Source organism: Apodemus sylvaticus, chromosome 11 (assembly GCF_947179515.1).
Source record: "Apodemus sylvaticus chromosome 11, mApoSyl1.1, whole genome shotgun sequence".
Classification (NCBI taxonomy): domain Eukaryota; kingdom Metazoa; phylum Chordata; class Mammalia; order Rodentia; family Muridae; genus Apodemus; species Apodemus sylvaticus.
Genome location: NC_067482.1, coordinates 76,900,931 through 76,924,519, shown reverse-complemented (window position 1 = coordinate 76,924,519; position 23,589 = coordinate 76,900,931). Strand labels below are relative to the sequence as shown.

At 39.1% G+C, this 23,589-nt stretch overlaps 1 protein-coding gene across 1 annotated transcript in view; it reads right to left on the bottom strand.

The window, feature by feature from the left end:
- Poln (DNA polymerase nu) overlaps positions 1 to 23,589 on the bottom strand; it is a 164,040-nt gene that overhangs the window by 117,282 nt on the left and 23,169 nt on the right. The window contains exons 4-7 of the mRNA XM_052199313.1: positions 17,240 to 17,319; positions 13,917 to 14,417; positions 10,131 to 10,321; positions 5,579 to 5,691 (exon numbers count right to left, since the gene is read on the bottom strand). Coding sequence (XP_052055273.1) covers positions 5,579 to 5,691; positions 10,131 to 10,321; positions 13,917 to 14,417; positions 17,240 to 17,319 — 885 coding nt within the window. The remainder of the gene's footprint in view (positions 1 to 5,578; positions 5,692 to 10,130; positions 10,322 to 13,916; positions 14,418 to 17,239; positions 17,320 to 23,589) is intronic.

Genomic DNA, 23,589 nt, shown 5'->3' with positions numbered 1-23,589 from the left:
AATAGTTCCTGTCACATAATAATCAAAACCCCAAATGTACTAAACAAAGAAAGAATATTAAAGGCAGTAAGAGAAAAAGGCCAAGTAACATATAAAGGAAGACCTATCAGAATTACACCAGACTTCTCACCAGAGACCATGAAAACTAGAAGATCCTGGGCGGATCTCATACAGACTCTAAGAGAACACAAATGTCAGCCAAGACTACTCTACCCAGCAAAACTCTCAATCGCCATAGATGGAGAAACCAAGATATTCCATGACAAAACCAAATTTACACAATATCCTTCCACAAACCTAGCCACACAAAGAGCAACAGGAGGAAAACTCCAATACAAGTTGGAAAACTACACCCTGGAAAAAGCAAGATAGTAACCTTCTTTCATCAAACCCAAAAGAAGATAACCAATCAAATATAAAAATAATATTAAAAATGACAGGAAGTAATAATCACTATTCCTTAATATCTCTTAACATCAATGAGCTCAATTCCCCCAATAAAAAGACATAGACTAACAGACTGGATAAGGAAACAGGACCCTACATTTTGCTGCATACAGGAAACACACCTCAGTGTCAAAGACAAACATTACTTTAGAGTAAAAGGCTGGAAGACAATTTTACAAGCAAATGGTCTCAAAAAACGAGCCAGAGTAGCCATTCGAATATCAGATAAAATTGACTTTCAACTTAAAGTCATCAAAAGAGACACAGAAGGACACTTCTTGCTGGTCAAAGGAAAAATCCACCAAGAAGAACTCTTAATTCTGAACATCTATGCTCCAAATGCAAGGGCACCCTCATTAGTAAAAGAAACTTTACTAAAGCTCAAAGCACACATTGCACCTAACACAATAATTGTGGGTGACTTCAATACTCCACTCACCTCAATGGACTGATCAGGAAAACAGAAAGTAAACAGGGACACAATGAAACTAATTGAAGCTTTGGACCAATTGTATTTAACAGATATATATAGAACATTTCTTCCTAAAGCAAAAGAATATACCTTTTCCTCAATACCTCATGGTACCTTCTCCAAAATCAACCATATAATTGGTCACAAGACAGACCTCAACAAATATAAGAAGATCAAAATAATCCCATGGCTCCTATCAGATCACTATGGAGTAAAAGTGGTCTTCAATAGCAGCAAAAACAACAGAAAGCCCACATACACATGGAAGCTGAACAATACTCTATTCAATGATACCTTGGCCAACAATATTCTACTCAATGATACCTTGGTCAAGGAAGAAATAAAGAAAGAAATCGAAGACGTTTTAGAATTTAACAAAAATGAAGGCACAACATACCCAAATCTATAGGACACAATGAAAGCAGTACTAAGAGGAAAACTCATAGCCCTGAGTGCCTCCAAAAAGAAAATGGAGAGAGCATACACTAGCAGCTTAATGGCACATGTGAAAGCTCTGGAACAAAAAGAACCTAATTCACCCAGGAGGAGTAGAAGACAGGAAATCATCAAACTCAGGACTGAAATCAATCAAGTGGAAACAAAGAGAACCATACAAAGAATCAACAAAACCAGAAGCTGGTTCTTTGAGAAAATCAACAAGATAGATAATAAACCCTTAGCCAGACTAACCAAAGGACACAGAGACAGTATCCAAATTAACAAAATTAGAAATGAAAAGGGGAATATAACAACAGAAACTGAGGAAATTCAAAAAATCATCAGATCCTACTACAAAAGCCTATACGTAACACAACTGGAGAATCTGGAGGAAATGGACAATTTCCTAGACAGATACCAAATACCAAAATTAAATCAGGATCTAATAGATCATCTAAACAATCCCATAACCCCTAAAGAAGTAGGAGGGGGTCATAGAAAGTCTTCCAACCAAAAAAAGCACAGGACCAGATGGTTTCAGTGCAGAATTCTATCAGAACTTCGAAGAAGACCTAACACCAATACTCTTCAAACTATTCCATAAAATAGAAACAGAAGGAACGCCGGGCAGTGGTGGTGCACACCTTTAATCCCAGCACTTGGGAGGCAGAGGCAGGCGTATTTCTGAGTTCAAGGCCAGCTTGGACTACAGAGTGAGTTCCAGGACAGACAGGGGTACACAGAGAAACCCCGTCTCAAAAAAACAAAACAAACAAACAAAAAAAAACAAAAAAAGAAAAAGAAAGAAACAGAAGAAACACTAACCAACTCCTTCTACAAAGCCACAATTACGCTGATAACAAAACCACACAAAGATCCAACAAAGAAAGAGAACTTCAGACCAATTTCCCTTATGAACATCAATGCAAAAATACTCAATAAAATTCTTCCCAACCGAATCCAAGAACACGTCAAAACGATCATTCACCATGATCAAGTAGGCTTCATCCCAGGGATGCAGGGGTGGTTCAATATAAGGAAATCCATCAATGCAATCCACTACATAAACAAATTCAAAGAAAAAAACCACATGGTCATTTCATTGGATGCTGAAAAAGCATTTGACAAAATTCAGCATCCTTTCATGCTAAAGTCTTGTAAAGAACAGGAATTCAAGGCCCATACCTAAATATAGTAAAAGCAATATACAGCAAACCGGTAGCCAACATCAAACTAAATGGAGAGGAAACTGGAAGCAATCCCACTAAAATCAGGGACTAGACAAGGCTGCCCCCTCTCTCCATATCTTTTCAACATTGTACTTGAGGTACTAGCTAGAGCAATTAGACAACATAAGGAGGTCAAAGGGATACAAATTGGAAAGGAAGAAGTCAAATTATCACTATTTGCAGATGATTTGATAGTATACTTAAGTGACCCAAAAAAAACTCCACCAGAGAACTTCAACAGCTGATAAAGAACTTCAGCAAAGTGGATGGTTATAAAATCAACTCAAGCAAATCAGTAGCTTTCCTATATTCAAAGGATAAGCAGGCTGAGAAAAAATTAGGGAAATGACACCCTTCACAATAGCCACAAACAATATAAAGTATCTTTGTGTGACTCTGACCAAACAAGTGAAAGATCTGTATGACAAGAACTTCAAGTCTCTGAAGAAAGAAATGGGAAAAGACCTCAGAAAATGGAAAAATCTGCCATGCTCTTGGATTGGCAGGATTAATATAGTTAAAATGACCATCTTGCCAAAAGCAATATACAGATTCAAACCATCAAAATCCCAACTCAGTTCTTCATAGAGTTGGAAAGAGCAATTCTCAAATTCATCTAGAATAACAAAAAACCCAGGATAGCTAAAACTATTCTCAACAGTAAAAGTACTTCTTGGGGAATCAGTATCCCGGACCTCAAGCAATACTACAAAGCAATAGTGTTAAAAACTGCATGGTACTGGTACAGTGACAGGCAGGTGGATCAATGGAATAGGATTGAAGATCCAGAAATGAACCCCCACACCTATGGCCACTTGATCTTCGACAAAGGAGCTGAAAACATCCAGTGGAAAAAAGATTGCCTTTTCAACAAATGGTGCTGGTTCAATTGGAGGTCAGCATGCAGAAGAATGTGAATTGATCCATTCTTATCTCCTTATACTAAGCTCAACTCCAAGTGGATCAAGGACCTCCACATAAAGCCAGACACACTGAAACTAAGAGAAAAGAAACTGGGAAAGACCCTTGAGGACATTGGTACAGGGGGAAAGTTCCTGAACAGAACACCAATAGCTTATGCTCTAAGATCAAGAATTGACAAATGGGACCTCATAAAATTACAAAGTTTCTGTAAGGCAAAGGACACCATCAAAAGGACAAATCGGCAACCAACAAATTGGGAAAAGATCTTCACTAACCCTACATCAGATAGAGGGCTAATATCCAATTTATACAAAGAACTCAAGAAGTTAAACCCCAGAAAACCAAATAACCCTATTAAAAATGGGGTACAGAGCTAACCAAAGAATTTTCACCTGAAGAACTTTGGATGGCTGAGAAGCATCTTTAAAAATGTTCAACTTCATTAGTCATTAGGGAAATGCAAATCAAAACAACCCTGAGATTTCACCTCACATCAGTCAGAATGGCTCAGATTAAAAACTCAGGAGACAGCAGGTGTTGGCGAGGATGTGGAGAAAGAGGAACACTCCTCCACTGCTGATGGAGTTGCAAGCTGGTACAACCCACTCTGGAAATCAGTCTGGTGGTTACTCAGAAAACTGGGCATGTCACTTTTGGAGGTCCTGCTATACCACTCCTGGGCATATACCCAGAAGATTCCCCAGCATGTAATAAGGATACATGCTCCACTATGTTCATAGTAGCCCTATTTACAATAGCCAGAAGCTGGAAAGAACCCAGGTATCCCTCAACGGAGGAATGGATTTAAAAAAAATGTGGTATATATACACAATGGAGTACTATTCAGCCATTAGAAACAATGAATTCATGTAATTCTTAGACAAATGGATGGAGGTGGAGAACATCATACTAAGTGAGGTAACCCAGTCTCAAAAGATCAATCATGGTAAGCACTCACTGATAAGCAGATAGTAGCCTAGAAATTTGGAATACCCAAGACATAATCCACATATAAAATGATGTATAAGAAAAACGGAGGAGTAGCCCCTGGTTCTGGAAAGGCTCAGTGTAGCAGTATAGGGCAATACTAGAACAGGGAAGTAGAAAGGGGTGAATGGGGAAACGGGGGGGGGGGGGAGGGGGAGGAAGAGGGCTTATGGGACTTTCGGGAAGTAGGGAGCCAGGAAAGGGGAAATCATTTGAAATGTAAATAAAAAATATATTGAATAAAAAAATCAACTGTATGTCTACTCTTGGTCAACCTTTGATGAGTAGTTTTGTGTATGTTAGAAGTTGATTATAGGGCCGGGCAGTGGTAGCGCACGCCTTTAATACCAGCACTTGGGAGACAGAGGCAGTCGGAGTTCAAGGCCAGCCTGGTCTACAAAGTGAGTTCCAGGACAGCCAAGACTACACAGAGAAACCCTGTCTCAAAAAAACCAGAACCAAAACCAAAACCAAAACCAAAAAAAAGTTGATTATAATAAAAAAATTTCTCAACATTCTATTATGAATATTTTGAAATGCAGACAACCTGAGGAAAAATGTACAATTAAAACTCAAGGATTTAACAGTGAATAGTTTTACTGTTTGGTTTTATTCCTCCCTCTCTCCCCACCCCCTCTCTTTCAATTTTCAAGATGGGGTTTCCTGGTGAAGTCCTGGCTGTCCTAGAACTCTCTCTGTAGACCAAGCTGGGCTCAAACTTAGAGACCCTCTGGCTTACTGAGTACTGGGATTAAAGGCATACACCAGCTATTCCCTACACTTTTAAAGATACTACATACCCTGCCTTGTTTGGTGCTCTCTGTGTTGTAGTTTGTAGCGTCTGTAGCCACTGATAGTATCAACAAAGCCCATTGTGACTGTGTTTCAGGGGTCATTCTTTACACTAAAGGAGTATAAACTGGTACAAATATAAGAATATCCCAGACACAGCAGGAGAAGTGTCTTTCTGCCCATAGCAGGTGAAAAAGCAGTGACTGTGTGGCCAAGAGACCTTGGAGCAGGTGATATGATGGCCTGACCACTTTTCTAAGTCTTAGGGACAATGGGAATGGTGACTTACCATGCTTCCAACTGCCATCTTCACCATAGAGCTGCAGTACTGTTCTCACAAAGTCCTTAGCATTAAAACAAACAACGGGACATTTACACCTAAGTGTCCAAAACAGTATGTTCCTAGACAAGGGAAAATATGCCATTTAGATAGTAATTTGGGTCTTGGAAAAATATTATAATATCAAATAGCTATCTATCCTTATATAGTATATACACACCTTGGTTAACTAAAGAATCCTACAAGGTGGGCATTACTTTTTTCTTTTTTTTTTTTCTCTTTTCTTATTTATTGAAAAGGGAAGTAGAAGTACTTTATGATAAAATTAAAGATTTACATGGAAAATACTTCAGATAAACACGTTAAAATTGACAATTTTTATGGAAAATTAAAGAGTAAAGTGGTAGACATATAAAACATTGCTAAATTAATTGAAATATGGGATAGAAACATTTTATGATAGAATTGAAGATTTATGTGTAAAATATTTCTGATAAAATTGTAGAAAAATGTAGAAAAACATGTTAGAATTGAAGATTATCATGGAAAATTTTATATAAATATAATAATGGTAGGCATAAAAGTATTCCTAAGTTGATTGAAAGTGGAATTATAAACATTTTCTGATAAACTTGAAGATTTACATGGAAAATATTTCTGATAAAATTGAAAAAATATATACAAAAACATGTTAAAATAAAGATTTTCATGGAAATTGTATAGATAAAATGATAGGCATAAAGATAATTCTAAGTTGATTGAAGTTTGAATTATAAACATTTTCAGATAAAATTGAAGATTTACATGGAAAATATTTCTGGTAAAATTCAAGAAATATATAGACAAACACATTAAAATTGACTATTTCATGGAAAATTTTATGAATAAAATGGTAGATATAAAAACTCTTTCTAAATTAATTGAAGGTGGAATTAGAAACATTTGTGATAAAAATCAAAAATTTACATTGAAAACATTTAAGAAAATAGAGGAAGTATAAAGAAAGACATTAAAATTGAAAATTATCATGAAAAATAATGCAGATAAATGGTAGACATAAAAAACATTACTAAATTAATTAAAAGTGGAATTGCAAACATTTTCTGATAAAATTGAAGATTTACATGAGAAATATTTTTAGTCTGTCTTTTTATTGGGGAGTTGAGTCCATTGTTATTAAGAGATACAAAGGAAAGTGATTGTTGCTTCCTGTTATTTTTATATTTGTGTGAGTATCTTCTTTTGGGTTTGTTGGAAGAAGATTACTTTCTTGCCTTTTCTAAGTTGTAGTTTTCCTCCTTGTGTTGGTATTTTCCATCTCTTATCCTTTGTAGGGATGGATTTGTGGACAGATATTATGTAAATTTGGTTTTATCATGGAATATCTTGGTTTCTCAATCAATGGTGATTGAGAGCTTTGCTGGGTATAGCAGTCTGGGCTGGCATTTGTGTTCTCTTAGGGTCTGTATGAGGTCTGCCCAGGATCTTCTAGCTTTCATCGTCTCTGGTGAGAAGTCTGGTGTGATTCTGATAGGTCTGCCTTTATCAGTTACTTGCCCTTTTTCCCTTACTGCTTTTAATATTCTTTCTTTGTTTAGTGTTTTGATTATTATATGCCAGGAGGACTTTCTGTTCTGGTCCAGTCTGATTGGAGTTCTGAAGGCTTCTTGTATGTTCATGGGCATCTTTCTCTAGGTTAGGGAAGTTTTCTTCTACAATTTTGTTGAAGATATTTACTAGGCCTTTAAGATGTATATCCTCACTCTCGTCTATACCTATTATCCTTAGGTTTGGTCTTCTCATTGTATCCTGGAGTTCCTGGATGTTTTGGCATACCAGCTTTATGCATTTTGCATTTTCTTTGACTGTTGAGTCAATGTTTTCTATGGTATCTTCAGCACCTGAGATTCTTTCTTCTATCACTTGTATTCTGTTGTTGATGCTTGCATCTATAACTCCTGAATACTTTCCAAGGTTTTCTATCTCCAGAGATGTCTCACTTTGTGATTTCTTTATTGTTTCTACTTCCACTTTTAGATCCTGGATGGTTTTGTTCAGTTCCTTCACTTGATTGTTTGTGTTTTCCTGTAATTCTTTAAGGGATTTTTTTCTGTTTCTTCTTTAAGGACTTCTGCCTGTTGACCCATGATCTCCTGTATTTCTTTAAGGGATTTTTGTGTTTCCTCTTTAAGGGCTTTTACCTGTTGACCAATGTTCTCCTGTATTTCTTTAAGGGAGTTATTGAAGTCTTTCTTGAAGCCCTCTATCAGCATTATGAGATATTATTTTAAATCCAACTCTTGCTTTTCCAGTGTGTTGGGGTATCTGGGACTTGCTGTGGTGGGAGAACTGGGTTCTGATGTCACCATGTAGCCTTAGCAGGGTTCTTGTGCTTGCCTTTCACCATCTGGTGCTAGTTGGTATTGTTGTCTCTTGCTGGAGTTTATTCCTCCTGTGGGCTTATAAGCCTGTGTCTTTACTCCTCTGAACTCAAAAGTGGGAGATCTCTCTCTCCTCGCGGGCTATGCACAGGATGCTGTAGAGTTTCCTGGCTCCGTGGTGCAAATGGTGGCAGGAAGACTTCCGTCCCAGCTGCTCCACTGATCTTAGGCCCTGTGTGCTCCTAGCTGGTCCCCACCAGAGAGAAGGTAGAGAGAGATTTCACCTCTGTGCTCAGAAGTGAAAGCATGCTGAGAGATCACTCTCTCCTGGTGGGCTATGTACAGAAAGCTGTGGAGTCTCCCGGCTCCCTGGTGCAAATGGTGGGAGGAAGACTTCTGTCCCAGCTGCTCCACCGCATTACTTCTTATGTACAGTTCACACACTATGAAGCTTTGACTCAGGGATTACCTCTGAGAAAAGCTTCTACTCCTGAAGCTCCTGTGCAGAATACACACACTGGACCTGGTCCAAGCCCCTCCAAGCATTCCACCTCTTAGTATGCCATGTCTTTCCTTCTACCATTTCACTGTCCCACTTCTTGCATGTCTACTCTTCTCTACCCACAACTCGTGCCATCTGCTCAAGAGACCTACCCCACACCTTTCACAGAAGGACCCACAAATGCTAACTGGTGCTTCCTTCCATCACCTTATGAGCTTCTGATGTGGGTAACAGTTAACATTCGTCATAGCAGATACCAGACTACCATTTCACAAGGTTTCCATAGTGAAACTTAATCACAGTACTAAAGCAGGCACTACATACAGTATGCAGATGAAGGGACTTAGATTCAGATATGTCATACCAAATAGATGGTAAGGTTGGGTTCTGATACTGTATCTTGCTACTGCCAGAAGAAAAGCCCTAAGTTCCTCTTTATGGAAAAGTACAATACATTAAAAGGAGCTCTTTGATGGGTAAAAAAGGAGGAAACCAGGAGTGAGCCAAGGATGGAAGAGGTCAAGTACATGGCGGCCTCATCTCCTAATAGCCCACCAGTATGATATGCACTCTTGCAAGATCACACTAATTCATTCATGAAGGAGGAGCCTCTGTTACCTACGCACTATCTGAGTCCTTTCTCTTATGGGTCTATTACCTCAAAACAGCAACCCTGAAGACTGAGCCTATATCTATTTGGGCAACCTTTTTTTACATTGTATGAAGCCGTCTCTGTGTTTTCAATTGTTAATTCTGTACTGGCAGAGAGCTAAATGCTGGTAGGATCTTGGAATGGTTATTTCTATGGCCCATCACTGGTCTCATAGTTTGTAAATATTTGTCCATCCTCACTAGCCTAGAGGCAATCTATAATTGTATTTGATTGGCTGTAATAAAGAGCTAACAACCAATAACTGGGCAAGAAGTGGAGGGTAGAACTTCAGAGGGGGGGAGGGCAGACGGGAGAAAGACTGAAACTGACTAGAAGAATAAATAAGATGTGGGGATTCACCAGCAGATGAACTAGAGCAGAGCAGAGAGGTAGAGTTAGGCATGTGGCAAAATGTAGTGCCAGGATTAGTTAGGTTAAGCTAGACAGCTAGGGCTGGGAGACTGCCCTAGCTAAAACGCCAAAGCTTTAAATTTTTAAAAAGCCTCAAAAGTGTCATTATTTATCTGCTGGCAGGTCCAAAAGTCCATATATATATATATATATATATATATATATATATATATATATATATATATATATATATATGCAAAATTGTTTGTTGCACAAACCACACCCAAGCCACATTTTCAGACAGCCACTCTCTATAGTAATACTGAAGAAAACTTTGTGTTCCAGGCAATGATGACTTATCCTTTGCTATAAGGGAAGAAACTAGAATGCTCATAAAAATCACCTGGAACCCTGGTAGTGGCAGTGAGTTTTCAGACTAGAGGACGAGGCTTCCCCTAACATCTCATTGCAAAGCTGTCACAATACTGGAACAGGTTCCCTTGGCATCAGGATGGATCCTCCATTCCATAAACTCTGAGGGAGGAAACCACTGCTTTCTTGGGTTTTTTTCCTTTTAAAATAATTTCATGCTTTCATAAAAAACCAAAAGTTTAAATAATTAAAACTGGAGCTTGGGAAGTTTTCCATTTTACGTAATAGATAAAGATTTCTTACCTGACAAATAAACTATGTGCTTCTTGCTTTGGGTCCCAGAAAGGGGAATGTTCGGTATGTATATAGATGCAGTGATCTGTACATGTGAAGTCCTTTCCCAGAGCACCACCATGGGCTGGGAGATTCACAGGGCTGCTGCCTGCATGGCTTTTTAATAACACCACAATTCCTTTAACAGGGCAAGTTAAAGCCTGTGAAGACAGTAATGCAAAGTCGCAAATGAGAGCAAGCTGTAAGTCAAAGGAGTAGCATCTATAACGAACTTTAAAATGCCATTTTAAAAATATCTGTGCATGTGCATGTATAAGTTCAGGAATAGGCATACTATGGCACACATATAGAAGTTAAAAGACAAACTGGGATACTGGTCTCCATCTTTCACTTGCTTGAGACAGAGTGTCTTGGTGCTTGTCACTGTGTATACCAGGCTAACGAGCCCCTGAGCTTCAGGTGATTCTCTTGTATTTGCCTCCCATTTACCATAAGAGCCCTGGGGTTACAAACACATGCTATGGCATCCAGCTTTTATATGTTCGGGGGACCCACACTTGAGTCTTCATGCTTGGACAGCAAGTACTTTATCCACGGAGCCATCTTCTGATCCCCCAACTGTGTTTTATTTTTAGATAGGGTCATTTACATAGCCCAGGCTGGCCTAGAATGTCTGCTCCTCCAAAGTATTGGGATCATAGGCATGTACTATCACATCTAGGTCTCAACTAAAATTCTCTACTCAACAAGATACTTTTCAAAAATAGAAATCAAAATGTTTCAGGGCTCTGATTCCTAGCCTGGTTACTAAATGATCTTAGGGTTACCTTTCAGAGAAAGGCATGTTACAGTAGCCTTGATCAGGGCTCTGTGGAGGCCCAGAGCTATTTCTCTGGCTTGGGTGGAGACCTAATATTCCAAGATAGCCAAAGCAAGAGAGTCAGTGAAATTGGGCCAGAAAATCAATCACCTGGCAAGGAGACCATCTCTCAAGAAGGTAGGTTCACCTTAAGCCATGCTAAATACATAAAAGGAATAATTATCTTTTCAAATTTTCTTTATTTTTTTATTCATTGGTGGGGATATAAAACTTGTCAAAGTACATTAGTTATTTTTTATAACTTATAAACTTTAATCATTTATTTGTTTTTTTAACCTTTTATTAATTCTTTGTGAATTTCACATAATTTGCCCTAGTCCCACCCTCTTCATATCTGCCCCCCTTTGCCAAAAGAAAATAAAGTAAGATCGAATAAAAAAAATCTTGTCATGGAAGCTGCAGTGTGTCCCACAGTATGCCTTTCTGTCCACACATCCTGACTTGCAAATGTTCATTGCAGTGAATCATTGGTCTGTTTAAAGCCTCTCACTTCTGCTATGCTATCAATACCAGGTCCTCATGGGGGACTCCTATAGGATATCCTGTTGTTGCCCTGTGTCTTAGAGATCCGGAAGCTTTAGATCTGGCTAGCCCTTTTATGTGTCCCAGCACATTACAGATGGGGTAGATATTGAGGTGGGCCAACTCAAAGCCCTGAATCTGGGCCTAGGAGGTATCTAAGTTGGTCAGTATGCCAGCTCTCCTACACCTGCACCACCAGGGCAAACTCTCCAGCACTGCCCTAGCTAGCTTCCCTACTGCTGCAGTCAGCAAGGGCAGGGGCAGCTCTCCTGCTCTCATGTCCTTGGACCTGCTAATCTGGGCCTTCAGCACCAGGGCCAGCTCTACTGTTCTGCCTGACTTCATGGTGACACACTTCTTCCAACAATGCCACATCTCTTAATAGTGCCACTCCCCATGGGCCAAGCATTGAAACACATGAGTCTGTGGAGGCCATTCCTATTCAAACCACCATGCCACACCTTCCCCTAGCTCCTCCCAGATCCACTTCCATTTCCCACAGACCTACTCTGAATGTGGGCAACAACATCTCATGGATTGTGGTCCTGGAATGAATACAGTAAAAAGAAGAAAGTCAGATAAGACAAGCATTCCTCTCTCTCTGCTTCCTAAACTATGAGTGCAATATGACCAACTATCTCACGCTTCTGCTACCAGGCCTTCTCCACCATGAAGAACAATATTCTCAAATTTTGAGCAAAATAAACCTCTCCCCCCCACAATTGTTTTTTTCAGAGGTTTTCTCACATTAATGAAAAAAAGTAACTAATAAAAGCACTAAAATATTTAAATTAGAGGCTGGAGAGATGACTCAATGGTTAAGAGCACTGACTACTCCTCTAGAGGTCCTGAATTCAAGTCCCAGCAACCACGTGGTGACTCACAACCATCTATAATGGGATCTGAAGCACTCTTCTGGTGTGTCTGAATATAGCTACAGTGTACTCACATAAATAAAAATAAATATTAAATATTTTTTAAAAAATTAAAAGAGAAGAGTATTTTCAACAAATAGAGCTGGGATGACTAGATAGTCACCTGCAAAGGCTGAATTTCCACAGCCTAGAAAAAGATTACCTAGAATGAATCACAGCTTTAGATTTAAGAGTTAAAACTACAAAACACTTAAAAATAAAATAAAACTGGGGCAAATCTTCTTGACTTGGGGAAGACAAACTGGAGGCAGGGGATGTGAATGTGTGAGTGTATGTGGAAGCCAGAGCAGAGAGCCAGGTATCGTCATGAACTGCTCTTTATGTCACTGCTTTGAGACAGAGTATCTCACTGGTATGCCACTAAAAGACAGGTAGGTCTTTTAGCTAGCTAGCTTGCTAGCAAGTACACAGGATCCCCAGTCTCAGGCTCCCAATGCTGAGGTTACATGCATGTAAAGCTGTGCTCTGTTTTGGTTTTTTTTTTTTTTTTTTTTTTTTTTTTGTGACTGCTGGGGATTTGAACTCAATTCCATATGCAGGCAAAGCAACTTAAACTGGGTACGTGCAGGCAATGCACTTACCCACTGAGCCATCTCCCCAAGCCCCAAGCATTCTGAATATGCTAACGAAAGCACAAAAATAGGATCATTAGATTTAAAGTTTTTTTTTTTCAAGAAATTTGAATGAGAATTCACAGATCTGGGGGCTGGAGAGATGACTGCTCTTCCAAAGGCCCTGAGTTCAAATCCCAGCAACGACATGGTGGCTCACATCCATCCATAATGAGATCTGATGCCCTCTTCTGGTGTGTCTAAATACAGCTACAGTGTACTTACATATAATGATAAATAAATATATTTTTAAGAAAAGAAAATTCACAGATTGGGAAAATTGCAAATCACACATCTTATTAGAGATCAGATCATAAAAGCATATAAAGAATTCTTACACATTCAAAATAGAAGAAATCATAACCTAAGTCAAAAATAGGCAAAAAAAAATCTTGAATTTCATCAAAGATACACGAAGAACAATAAGTACATAAAAATGTTCAATATCACCACTGTTGAGCAAATGCACGTCAGCAGTACAACAAGTAACACTTTATACCCACAAAAATGGCTTAAGTACAAAACAGAATAAAATCTCCAGCAGGTTGAGAATTTGAACCTCCTCAGGCATTACTGGTAGAAGGTAGAATGGAGCCCTCCTCTAGAAAACAGTATGTCAGTTGCCCAGAATTGACCGGAACCCTACATTGTCACAATCACTTGCCAAAGTAGAAGTAAGGCTTAATATCTTATTTCTAGCTCTTATCAAAATCAGAAAGAGGATTTGTTTTGAAATGAGGTCTTAACTATATTTCCCAGGCTGAACCCAAATTCCAGAGTTCAAGTTACCCTTCTCCCTCAGTCTCTTAAGAGCTAGTGCCTCAGGCATGTGACACTGTTTACTAACCTGCTTGGTGCTGAGCTGTGTGGAACCGTCCTTGTACATTAGTGTCACCACCAGGGCTGCTGCCTGTTTGAGAGCATCCATCAGCTGGACTTTTGCCAAATCACCCAAATATCTAACGTCATACAGCTTTTTCCCCAAAGCTCTTGTGTCCTCAGAGTTTGGCCAGGATTCCATCCCACCAGTATCTTTTACCAGGGCTGTGTGTTTATTTGCTTTTTCTGGAGAATTACTACATGTAATATATTTTCTTTTAAAATTCAAACTGTCCATATCTTCTTTGCCTATATCTTCCTTTAGGAAATGCTTTCTCTTATGCTCCATGTTTTGTAAAAGTAGAGCTTCCTGATCACACTGTGGAATTAAATAACTGGAAAGACACAATGAGCTGATGCTATTTTGTACTTGACCAGCAGAGAGCTGACATGTGAGATTAGTAATGGAGGGCTGAGGAGAAAGCTCAATGGGTCCTCTTGGTGTCAGGGTTGTTAATGACTCAGGGTTCTGCAGAAAAAAGGAAAAATATTTCATTACATGGATTCATGAAACATGTAAAAATCAAGTACATTTCTGATACAGCTTATCAAAAATAATGAGAGTACACAAGTTTTACATTATCTATGATCTTTCTCCTTTCTTTTTCTGGTGCATGCTAAACAAGTTCTACCACTCAGCCACCCCTCCAGTCCTAGAACCACACTTTCCAACAGAGTTAAACAGTCTTTCTAGACCACACAACCTTGGAGCCAGAGTAGGTACAAGCCCATGTTTCCTCTAGCCCTGCACTAGAAGTGGTTCATCTCAGAAGATAATCACAAGTGTGAGGCCTGCAGTTTACAGCTCTGAGTAGAGGGCAGGCATAGGCAAAATGAAATCATAAACAATACTTGATAATGTTAACTGACCTATTAAATCAACAAAACTATAGTTCAGCAATGCTTGTCCTCATTCCAGCAATGTGCAGTCAACAATGGCAGCCCATTCACTAGCAGGAGAAAAGCATCTCCACACATCTCAATACATGTTGTTACAATGGTTCTTTGTGCTTTAATGTTCATTTCCAAACTTATAATTTACCTCTTGCTTTGCACAACTACACATTAATATTAATTTTAAAGTAATTTTGAGCTGGGTGGTGGTGGAGCATGCCTTTAATCCCAGCACTCAGGAATCAGAGGCCAGCCTGGACTACAGAGTGAGTTCCAGGAGAGCCAGTGCTCAATCCAGTCTCAAAAAAAGATAGAGGGCTAATATCCAAAATATATAAAGAACTCAAGAAAGAGTGAATTTTAAAAGAAAATATCTTAACACTTGGTCATAAACCACAGAAAATTTAATGCATTTATTCATATTTTTACTGCAGAAGAATAGTTTATGGTTCTAAGAACAGACTTGAGGCATAAAATTATATCAATTAAAAATTCTGTGGATGAGTACTCAAGAAAAGGAGTTCAATAAGATTTTAGACTGTTGAAGACCCGTGTGTTTTTTAAATGGGTGATGATGGATATTAAACTGCCACAGTGTACTTTGAATCACAGAGGATGTTTTTTAAATTTTGTGAAATTAAAAAATTTTAAATTAAGTTTTTAAAATGTCAATATTAACAATATACTAGAATAATGTCCTTTGCAACTTTAGAAACTTATGGTGAATGTTTTAAATTTCAAGCTTAAAATATTTCAGGAAGGACATAATTTTTCAAAATCTTAAGGCCAAACAATTAGCCAGTAGAATGAGGGATAGATTGTGACAATATCTCCACTTTACTACAGGGAGGTTAATTTTAAATTAGGTTGGGGCTTGGCAGGATGACTCACTTGCTACCAGGCCTAGAGAGCTGAGTTAGATCCCTGGGACACACATGATGGAAAAAATATGCAGGGCTGAAGAGATGGCTCAGAAGTTAAGAACACTGACTGCTCCTCTGAAAGTCCTGAGTTCAAATCCCAGCAACCACATGGTGGCTCACAACCATCCGTAATGAGATCTGACCGACCCCCTCTTCGAGTGTCTGAAGACAGCTACAGTACACTTACATATAATAATAATCTTTTTTTTATTTCTTTTTTTTAATAATCTTTTTTTAAATGCAACTTCTGCAAGTTGTCCTCTGATGTCCACATGTGATCCATGGCATATATCTCTTCCCCAACAAAAATAAGTAAATAAAAATTAAATAAAACTCTAACATAAACCGGGCAGTGGTAGCACACGCCTGTAATCCCAGCACTCTGGGAGGCAGAGTCAAGCGGATTTCTGAATTCAAGGCCAGCCTGGTCTACAGAGTGAGTTCCAGGACAGCCAGGGCTATACAGAGAAACCCTATCTCAAAAAAAACAAAATCCAAAAAACAAACAAACAAACAAACAAAAAAAAACCTCTAACATAGATTTTTTGCTAGGTGTAGTGCTATATGCCCTTAATCCCAGCACTTGGAAGGCAGAGACAATCAGATCTCCATGAATTTGAGCCAAGTCCAGTCTACATAGTGTGACAATATCTCCACTTTACTACAGGGAGTACATAGTGAGTTTCAGGCCAGCCATAGCTATACAGTAAGATCTTCAAACAAAATAAAATAGCTTTTTTAAAAGGAGCCAGCAATGGTAGTTCATCCCTTTAATCCCAACACTTGGGATCAGGCAAGCAGAGCTCTGTAAGTTCAAGGCCAGCTGAATCTACAGAATTCCAGGATAGCCAAGAAACCCTGTCTGGGGAAAAAAATTAGGTTAGCCTGAATAAGCAGTTTGCTCCAGAGCCCATTTTCTCCAACCATATGAGGCAGCCTCTGCCACTGCTTCCTACACAAGGTCTTTGGTGACATGACCTCTTCTTTTTCTTGTATTACCAAAACTGGTTAGCTTACTTAAAATGTTTCAAGCTCTTTTCTCTTAAAAATTTTTCAGTATTCCTTCCCTACTCGTGAAAGGTGGGAGCTTCACTTTGACCAACTCCTGATCACCCATTACATTTCAACTCAGATACAATCTTCAAATCTCATAAAGATATCCCAAGGTCCTGCCCTTATTGCCCCAAAATGAAAACTGCAACAGCACACAGTTTAATTCTCTTCCTCTTGGTCTCAGAGAACATGAAACTCATTGCTATCACAGCACTTACTGCACACAAGGAACAGATGTGTGGGATGTTTCTGTGCCCTCCTCCTCACCACCTGTCTAAATTAAACCATGTGTTCTAGAGAATAAGAACTTTTTTTAAAAGCAGTGTGTCCGGAGTTTTAGCATATACCAGGACATTTATTAACTATTTGTTAACAAATGAGGATCATCTATTTAGAATTACTCATAACTGAAAATATTTACCTTTGTTTCTAGTAATTGATTCTTCTCATGTTCAGCTAATACTGAATAATGAACACTGGATTTCTTTGTCACTTTTGATTCTTAAAAACAGACAAAGAAACAAAAAATTAACATTGAAAACCAGGCATGGTATTAAATAGCTTTAATCCCAGCACTCTGGAAGCAGAGGCAGGTGGAGTCTGTGGATTGAAAGCCTGTCTATACATAGCCAGATCTAGACCAGACCATACCTCATACAAATCAAAATAAAAACTTATAAAATTAGCTAACAATTGAAAACATTTTAACATGCTATTTACTTATTATCAACACAATCAAAATACATAAGACCATTGTAGTAAGTGGTTACATGAAGTGTCTTCAAATTAATAGAAGACAGATCTATATAATTATGAAATGTTTATTTGTGATTACTTGTAATTTGCACTTGAATATTTTATTTTGAAAACCTAAAGTTAGCCGGGCGGTGGTGGCGCACGCCTGTAATCCTAGCACTCTGGGAGGCAGGGGCAGTTGGATTTCTGAGTTCAAGGCCAGCTGGTCTACAGAGTGAGTTCCAGGACAGCCAGGGCTATACAGAGAAACCCTGTCTCGAAAACACCAAATCAAAAAAAACCACAAACAAAAAACAAAAACAAAACAACAAAAAAAAGAAAACCTAAAGTTAGTCAGGCAGTGATGATGTACACCTTTAATTCCAGGCAGGCGTATATCCAAGTTTGAGGCCAGCTTGGACTAGAGAGCTAGTTCCAGGACAGCCAGGCCCTGGGGAAACCCTGTCTCAAAATACCAAAACCAAAAAGATAAAGAAGAAAGAAAAAAGGAAATAAAGAGAAAAGAAAACCCAAAGTTAACATTCTGGAGTCACCTTATAAGTACTAAAGGATTGAAAAAATGGTTAAAATGAATGATATTGCAACAGAACAATCAGGAACTCAGGAAAACATCACTGATGCAAACATCTAATTTAGATTTTAACTTTAATAACATTGAACTGGAAAGCTGCATAAATGGATCAGTATGTAAAATGTTTGTTCAGTAAGAATAAGGACTTCTGTTTGGTTTCCACAACTCGTAAAAAGCCAGCTGTGGTGCAAGCTTATAATTGCAGTGCTGGTTGATGTGGAGATAGGATCCCTGTGGCTTATTAGCCATCAACCTAGCCTAAGATGAGAAATCCTATTTCAAAAGAAAGAAAAAGATTAATATCTGGCTCCTGAGGACCTATAGCTTCCACATGCACACACTTGTGTACTCACACAAAAGCACACTGACTGACTGACTGACTGACTGACTTGAGCTGTACAGTAAGGGACAGAACTTAGACTCAATTCCAAGCAGTATAACTTATACTTCTGTGCTCATAGCCACCTTGAGAGGTATTCGGGGTACATGGCCCCACTTGCTCATGTGTAATTCCAAGGCTCCAGGAGTACTCATGGAAAATGAAGCTGACAACTGAGAATAGAAAACTGAGAAGGTAAGCCTATGCTTGGACTACTTGTTGATTCCGTTCAGATGAGTCACTGTGTAGGTTGGCATAGTGATATATATCCGTGGTCCAGTTGCTTGGAGGATAAGGTAGAAAGATCACCCTTGCCAGGTAGTAGTGGCTCATGCCTTTAATCCCACCATTTGGGAGGCACAGGCAGGTGGATTCCTGAGTTCGAGGCCAGCCTGGTCTATTGAGGAGTTCCACAACAGACAGGGCTACACAGAGAAGAAACCCTGTCTCGAAAAACCAAAAAATAAATAAATAAATAAATAAATAAATAAATAAATAAAAAAAAAGACCACCAAGGGCAAAACAGTGAGAAACAGTGAGATACATTCTCTAAAAGATAAAAAACTATGACTCTACCTTTCAGAGCATGGAGGTGTTACCAACCTGCCACCAGGTGACTATTCACAAAAGGTCATGCCCTGGTGACTCTGAGCCCAATCTCTGTTGTTGGAAAGTTGGTTATTTGACAAAGAAATTTAAATCAGTCCTGACTGATGGGCCCATATGCAGCCTTTACCCCAACTCCCATGGTTAGTTAATTCCACATAAGCATGTGTTCACAATGGCACACCATGGAACAGAGGCTGGTAAGTGTCAGTTGGCCAAGTCATTCTAATAACATGGCTGTTGATGCAGCCTTGTGGTAGAAATTCATAGGTCAGAGATATTTCAAGTCTGTACCCTGGAACTAGCCACTTGCCTTGCCTCGACAACTCCTTGTGCCAGAACTTCTGAACTTTCTTATTCCTGATTGGCCAACTGATCAACTTTTGTCTATAGGTCCAAAGTTTTCTAGCCTTTGTTTTCCCATCCATACAATGTAGATGACCAAGTAAATCAATGAAAGTTTTATCTCATGGCTTTATCTTCAACATGTCTTTCAGGGTGCCTGACCTGGATCCAGTATGGCACACAGGTAGTCCACCTTTGGCTTCTTGCACTCTGAGACAACACATTATGAGCCAAGCCATGCAGCTTAAGTAGCCAGTTGAATCTACTGTCTTGTACCTGAACCAAATAAACCACTTCCAGCATAAAATGATTGCTGATGACCCTCTTACTGATGCTTTGACAGAAATGGACAATGTTTGACAGTTTGAGATTCAAGGTTACTCAATGTCCTTAGAGTCTCAAGCTCCATTTCCATCAGGAGCTAGTATCATGGAGTGGGGATGGGGAATGGACAGGGCATTTGTAACTTTAATTTTTTCAAATCCTATTTTTAATAATGGTTCTTAAAAGCTTTAACCTTCCTTGTAACAACCCACCACACACCAGAGGTAGTGGAAAAGAAAGAAGATATATGTGGGGGGGGGGGGGGCGGAGGATGAACCTGTTTAGAAAGGTTTTTTGGAGCAACTCCTGTCTGTGTCTGGAAATCAGCAGTTCAGTTCACATGTTAGTAGACAGCAGCAGCAGCTCAATCCACTTGCAAACACCTCATAGATACACCAGCTGTCTAATTCAGTTGAGTCAGGTTAGCAACAACGGTGACACAACCTAGCAGAGATAGTCAAGCCTCAGCTTCTGTCAGGAGGGACCAGCAGGAACACCAGGTGTGCCTCTTTCAGGGAAGCAAAAACTCAAGACCTACAAGTGTTGCACAGCTAAGGGTACCAGCAAGCCAAGCTTGGTCTCCGTCACTCTGTGGAGTCCTATTTATACCTTCCAAACATCGCATGCCCACCTTGGGTCTTGCCTCTAAGCACGTGTCTTGCCTCAGTGCATGTCTTGCCTCAGCATGTGCATCCAATCAGCCCGAGTCCTTGGAAGCTGCAACAAACTGCAGTACACCACCACAAGGTTTTTAGTGTGTTTCTATGGCATCCCAACAAATGCAGCTCAATTATGCAATAAAAGGCAGACCAATACATGTGTCATTAGCAAAAAATCCTTCATCACGTGTCCTTTCATGTGCTTGCTTTAGCAGAACAGCCTCTCTCCTGTGTCTGCTTCAGCAAAATGGTCCTTCAAAAGTTGGCCTTAGCCTTTCACACCTGCATCCACTTTAACAAAACATTCCTTCACATTTGCTCCAGCAAAATATTATCCAACCAACTTTCAACTTTCAAAAGAACCCTAAGTTCCCACTTCAGGCATTTATAGTTTAATTTTAATCTTTTAAAAGATTTATGATATTCTGATGCTGATGGAATAGCCTTGCTTCATATTCTTACGATTCTTTTTTTAAGGCTCTAAAAGCCATGCATCTTTTTTCCCCACCTTTAATATCATCAGGTCTATTGTGCCAGCAATACACATGGCTGGGACACTAGCTTCACTGCCTGAACCCCATCTACTTTAGGCCCTACATGAAGTGACTTTTTTATCATTCACTGGGATAAGACACATTCCCAAATATGAGACATATGCCTTTATTCTCTTCAAAGTTTTCTATCTAAGAAACCCTCTTTCTTAGTGGTGGGAGGCATAAAATGCTGTAAATAGCCTACCCTAAGGCTTCTGAATCATTTAGAGTTTATCTCCCACCCATTGAACAGCAAGAGCTCCAACAGACAATATTTGTGCTACTGGACTGGCATGATGCCATCAAAACACTTCCTAACAGTCCTAGAGCAAGATGAAAGTTTATATCATCCATCCTAAGTGAACATGAACATCTTGGCTTTCCTAACTAGTTGTGATCCTGGAGCTGATCCTGTAAACGCGTGGCACAGTGCTAAATGCCGTCAGCAGAGGGTGCTGGAGGAACACTGCCAGAGGATGGACACCTCTCCCTTTTTCAGCACACTATTCCACATTAAGGGAGGTAGCTGCTCCCTATCTGCTACTTAGATCTTTTAGAGTTCTCTTTATATACCTTGGTGGTAAAATCCACCAATGCAATTGTTGTCTAGTTAATAACAATTTAAACATTCCCTGTTCAAATTACTGTGTGACCTCTGTCCTCTAAGGGGAGGAAAATAATCCATTAGCAAACCTGGTTCTGGAAGACCAGTTTTAACAAAAAGAACAGGAAGTGGAAAGAGACCCAAGAAAGAACAGCATTTAACTTATGCTATAAAAGTGCATATAAACTCTGAAAGTTTCAGATAAAATGTTTGAGTACATTAAAAAAATTTAAGAAAAAGTAGAGTAATAAGACATCAGTTTAGTTTTAGGTGTCCCTAACACATTACAAAATAAACAAACATGCCGGGTTTTTATAAGATAGATGTCCCTGCATTGCTTTCAAGCAGAAGGACAGTAGGGCCTGGATCTTCATCCATCCAGGCAACATGGCCATGGGTTAACTGCCTGGGAAAGGGTTTCTGGGCCCTTTGTATATCTGGATGGCAAAACCTCCAGAACCTTTTGTAGCATTTGGGTTTTGCCCTTTATGGTACTTCATAATTCACTCTATCTCCCATTTCAACCTACTCTGGTTCCCCCTTTCCCAAAGTCTTCCTTCTACTTTATAAACACGATTAAACAGAAAACATTGTCTGGGTTTGGCTTCTTTCACTTAATATGATCTCTAGTTTCCCTATAAATGGCAATTTCATTATGGCTGAGTAACACTCTATTGTATACATATACATTTCCTTTATTCATCGATATGATGGGTGCTCCCTCAACCTTAAGTTCCACTGGCCTAGAAGTTTTGATTTCCCATGTGGAGTGCTCCTGCCAGGAGTCACAACAAAAATGCCATTGACCTGAAAGCTCAAGATTTTCCCCTGGCCACTTTGGGTTTCTGATACCCTTAAACCAACAGACTAAGAAAGGAGTAAGATTATTAGGAGGGGTGACTGATCCAGATTACCAAGAGGAAATTGGATTGCTTCTCCATAATGGAGATAAAGATTATATCTGGAATTCAGAAGATCCTTTGGCATCTCTTTGTGCTACCATGTCCTGTAATTAAAGTCAATGGGAAACTACAGCAACCTAATCCAAACAGGACAAGAAAAGGTACAGACACTTCAGGAATGAAGGTATAGGTTACTCTTCTAGGAAAAGTGCCAAGACCTTGCCAAGAATGGAGGAAATACTGAGTGTGTAGTAGAAAAAGGTAGTTACAAACACCAGGCCACATAAGAAGCTGAAGAAATGAGGACTATAAGTGACATGTTCTGTCATATATAATGTGTTAGTATAGATATTTGTGCTTTCTTTCAATGTCTTTATCATGTAATGTAATGTCAATTAAGAGACTATCAGTGATTATCATATTTAAGTTCAAGATACTAAAAGAACATCCCTCTAGAAATATTGCTGCCTATTCTAAAAATCTGTAATATGTTTGGGGTTATATGAGGGATTGGGATGGTTATTATCATGCTAGCTCTAATTATCTGGTTATTGTTTTCATTTGGAAATTAAGTGTGATATAAGAAAATAAGACTGTGTGTCAAGTCAACAAGGGGTGGACTTGTGGTGGTTATTCTTAGTTTCCAACTTGACTACATCTAGAACTGACTAAAACCCAAGCAGCAGGGTACAACTGTGAGGTTTGTTTTGTTTTGTTTTGTTTTGTTTAGGTAAATCATTTGAAGTAGAAAGAATTATTTTTAAACTGGATATTTTGTGTGTGTGGTAGAAAGATTCACCTTTAATCTGGGCCACATCTTCTGCTGCAGCCTATATAAAAGACATAGAGAAGGAAGCGACCAGGTAGTGGTGCTGGATACCTTTAATCCCAGCACTTCGAAGGCAGATCTCTGAGTTTGAGACTTGCCTGGTCTACAGAGTGAGTTAGTTCCAGGGCAGCCAAAGAAAAGAGGAAGCTCTCTTTTTGCCTGTTTGCTCTCGTTTACAAGCCCATTCACTAATGTTAGAACCTCCCTTTTTGGGATTCCAATATGTACGGACAACCGAGAAAACCAGTCTCATGAACTGTATA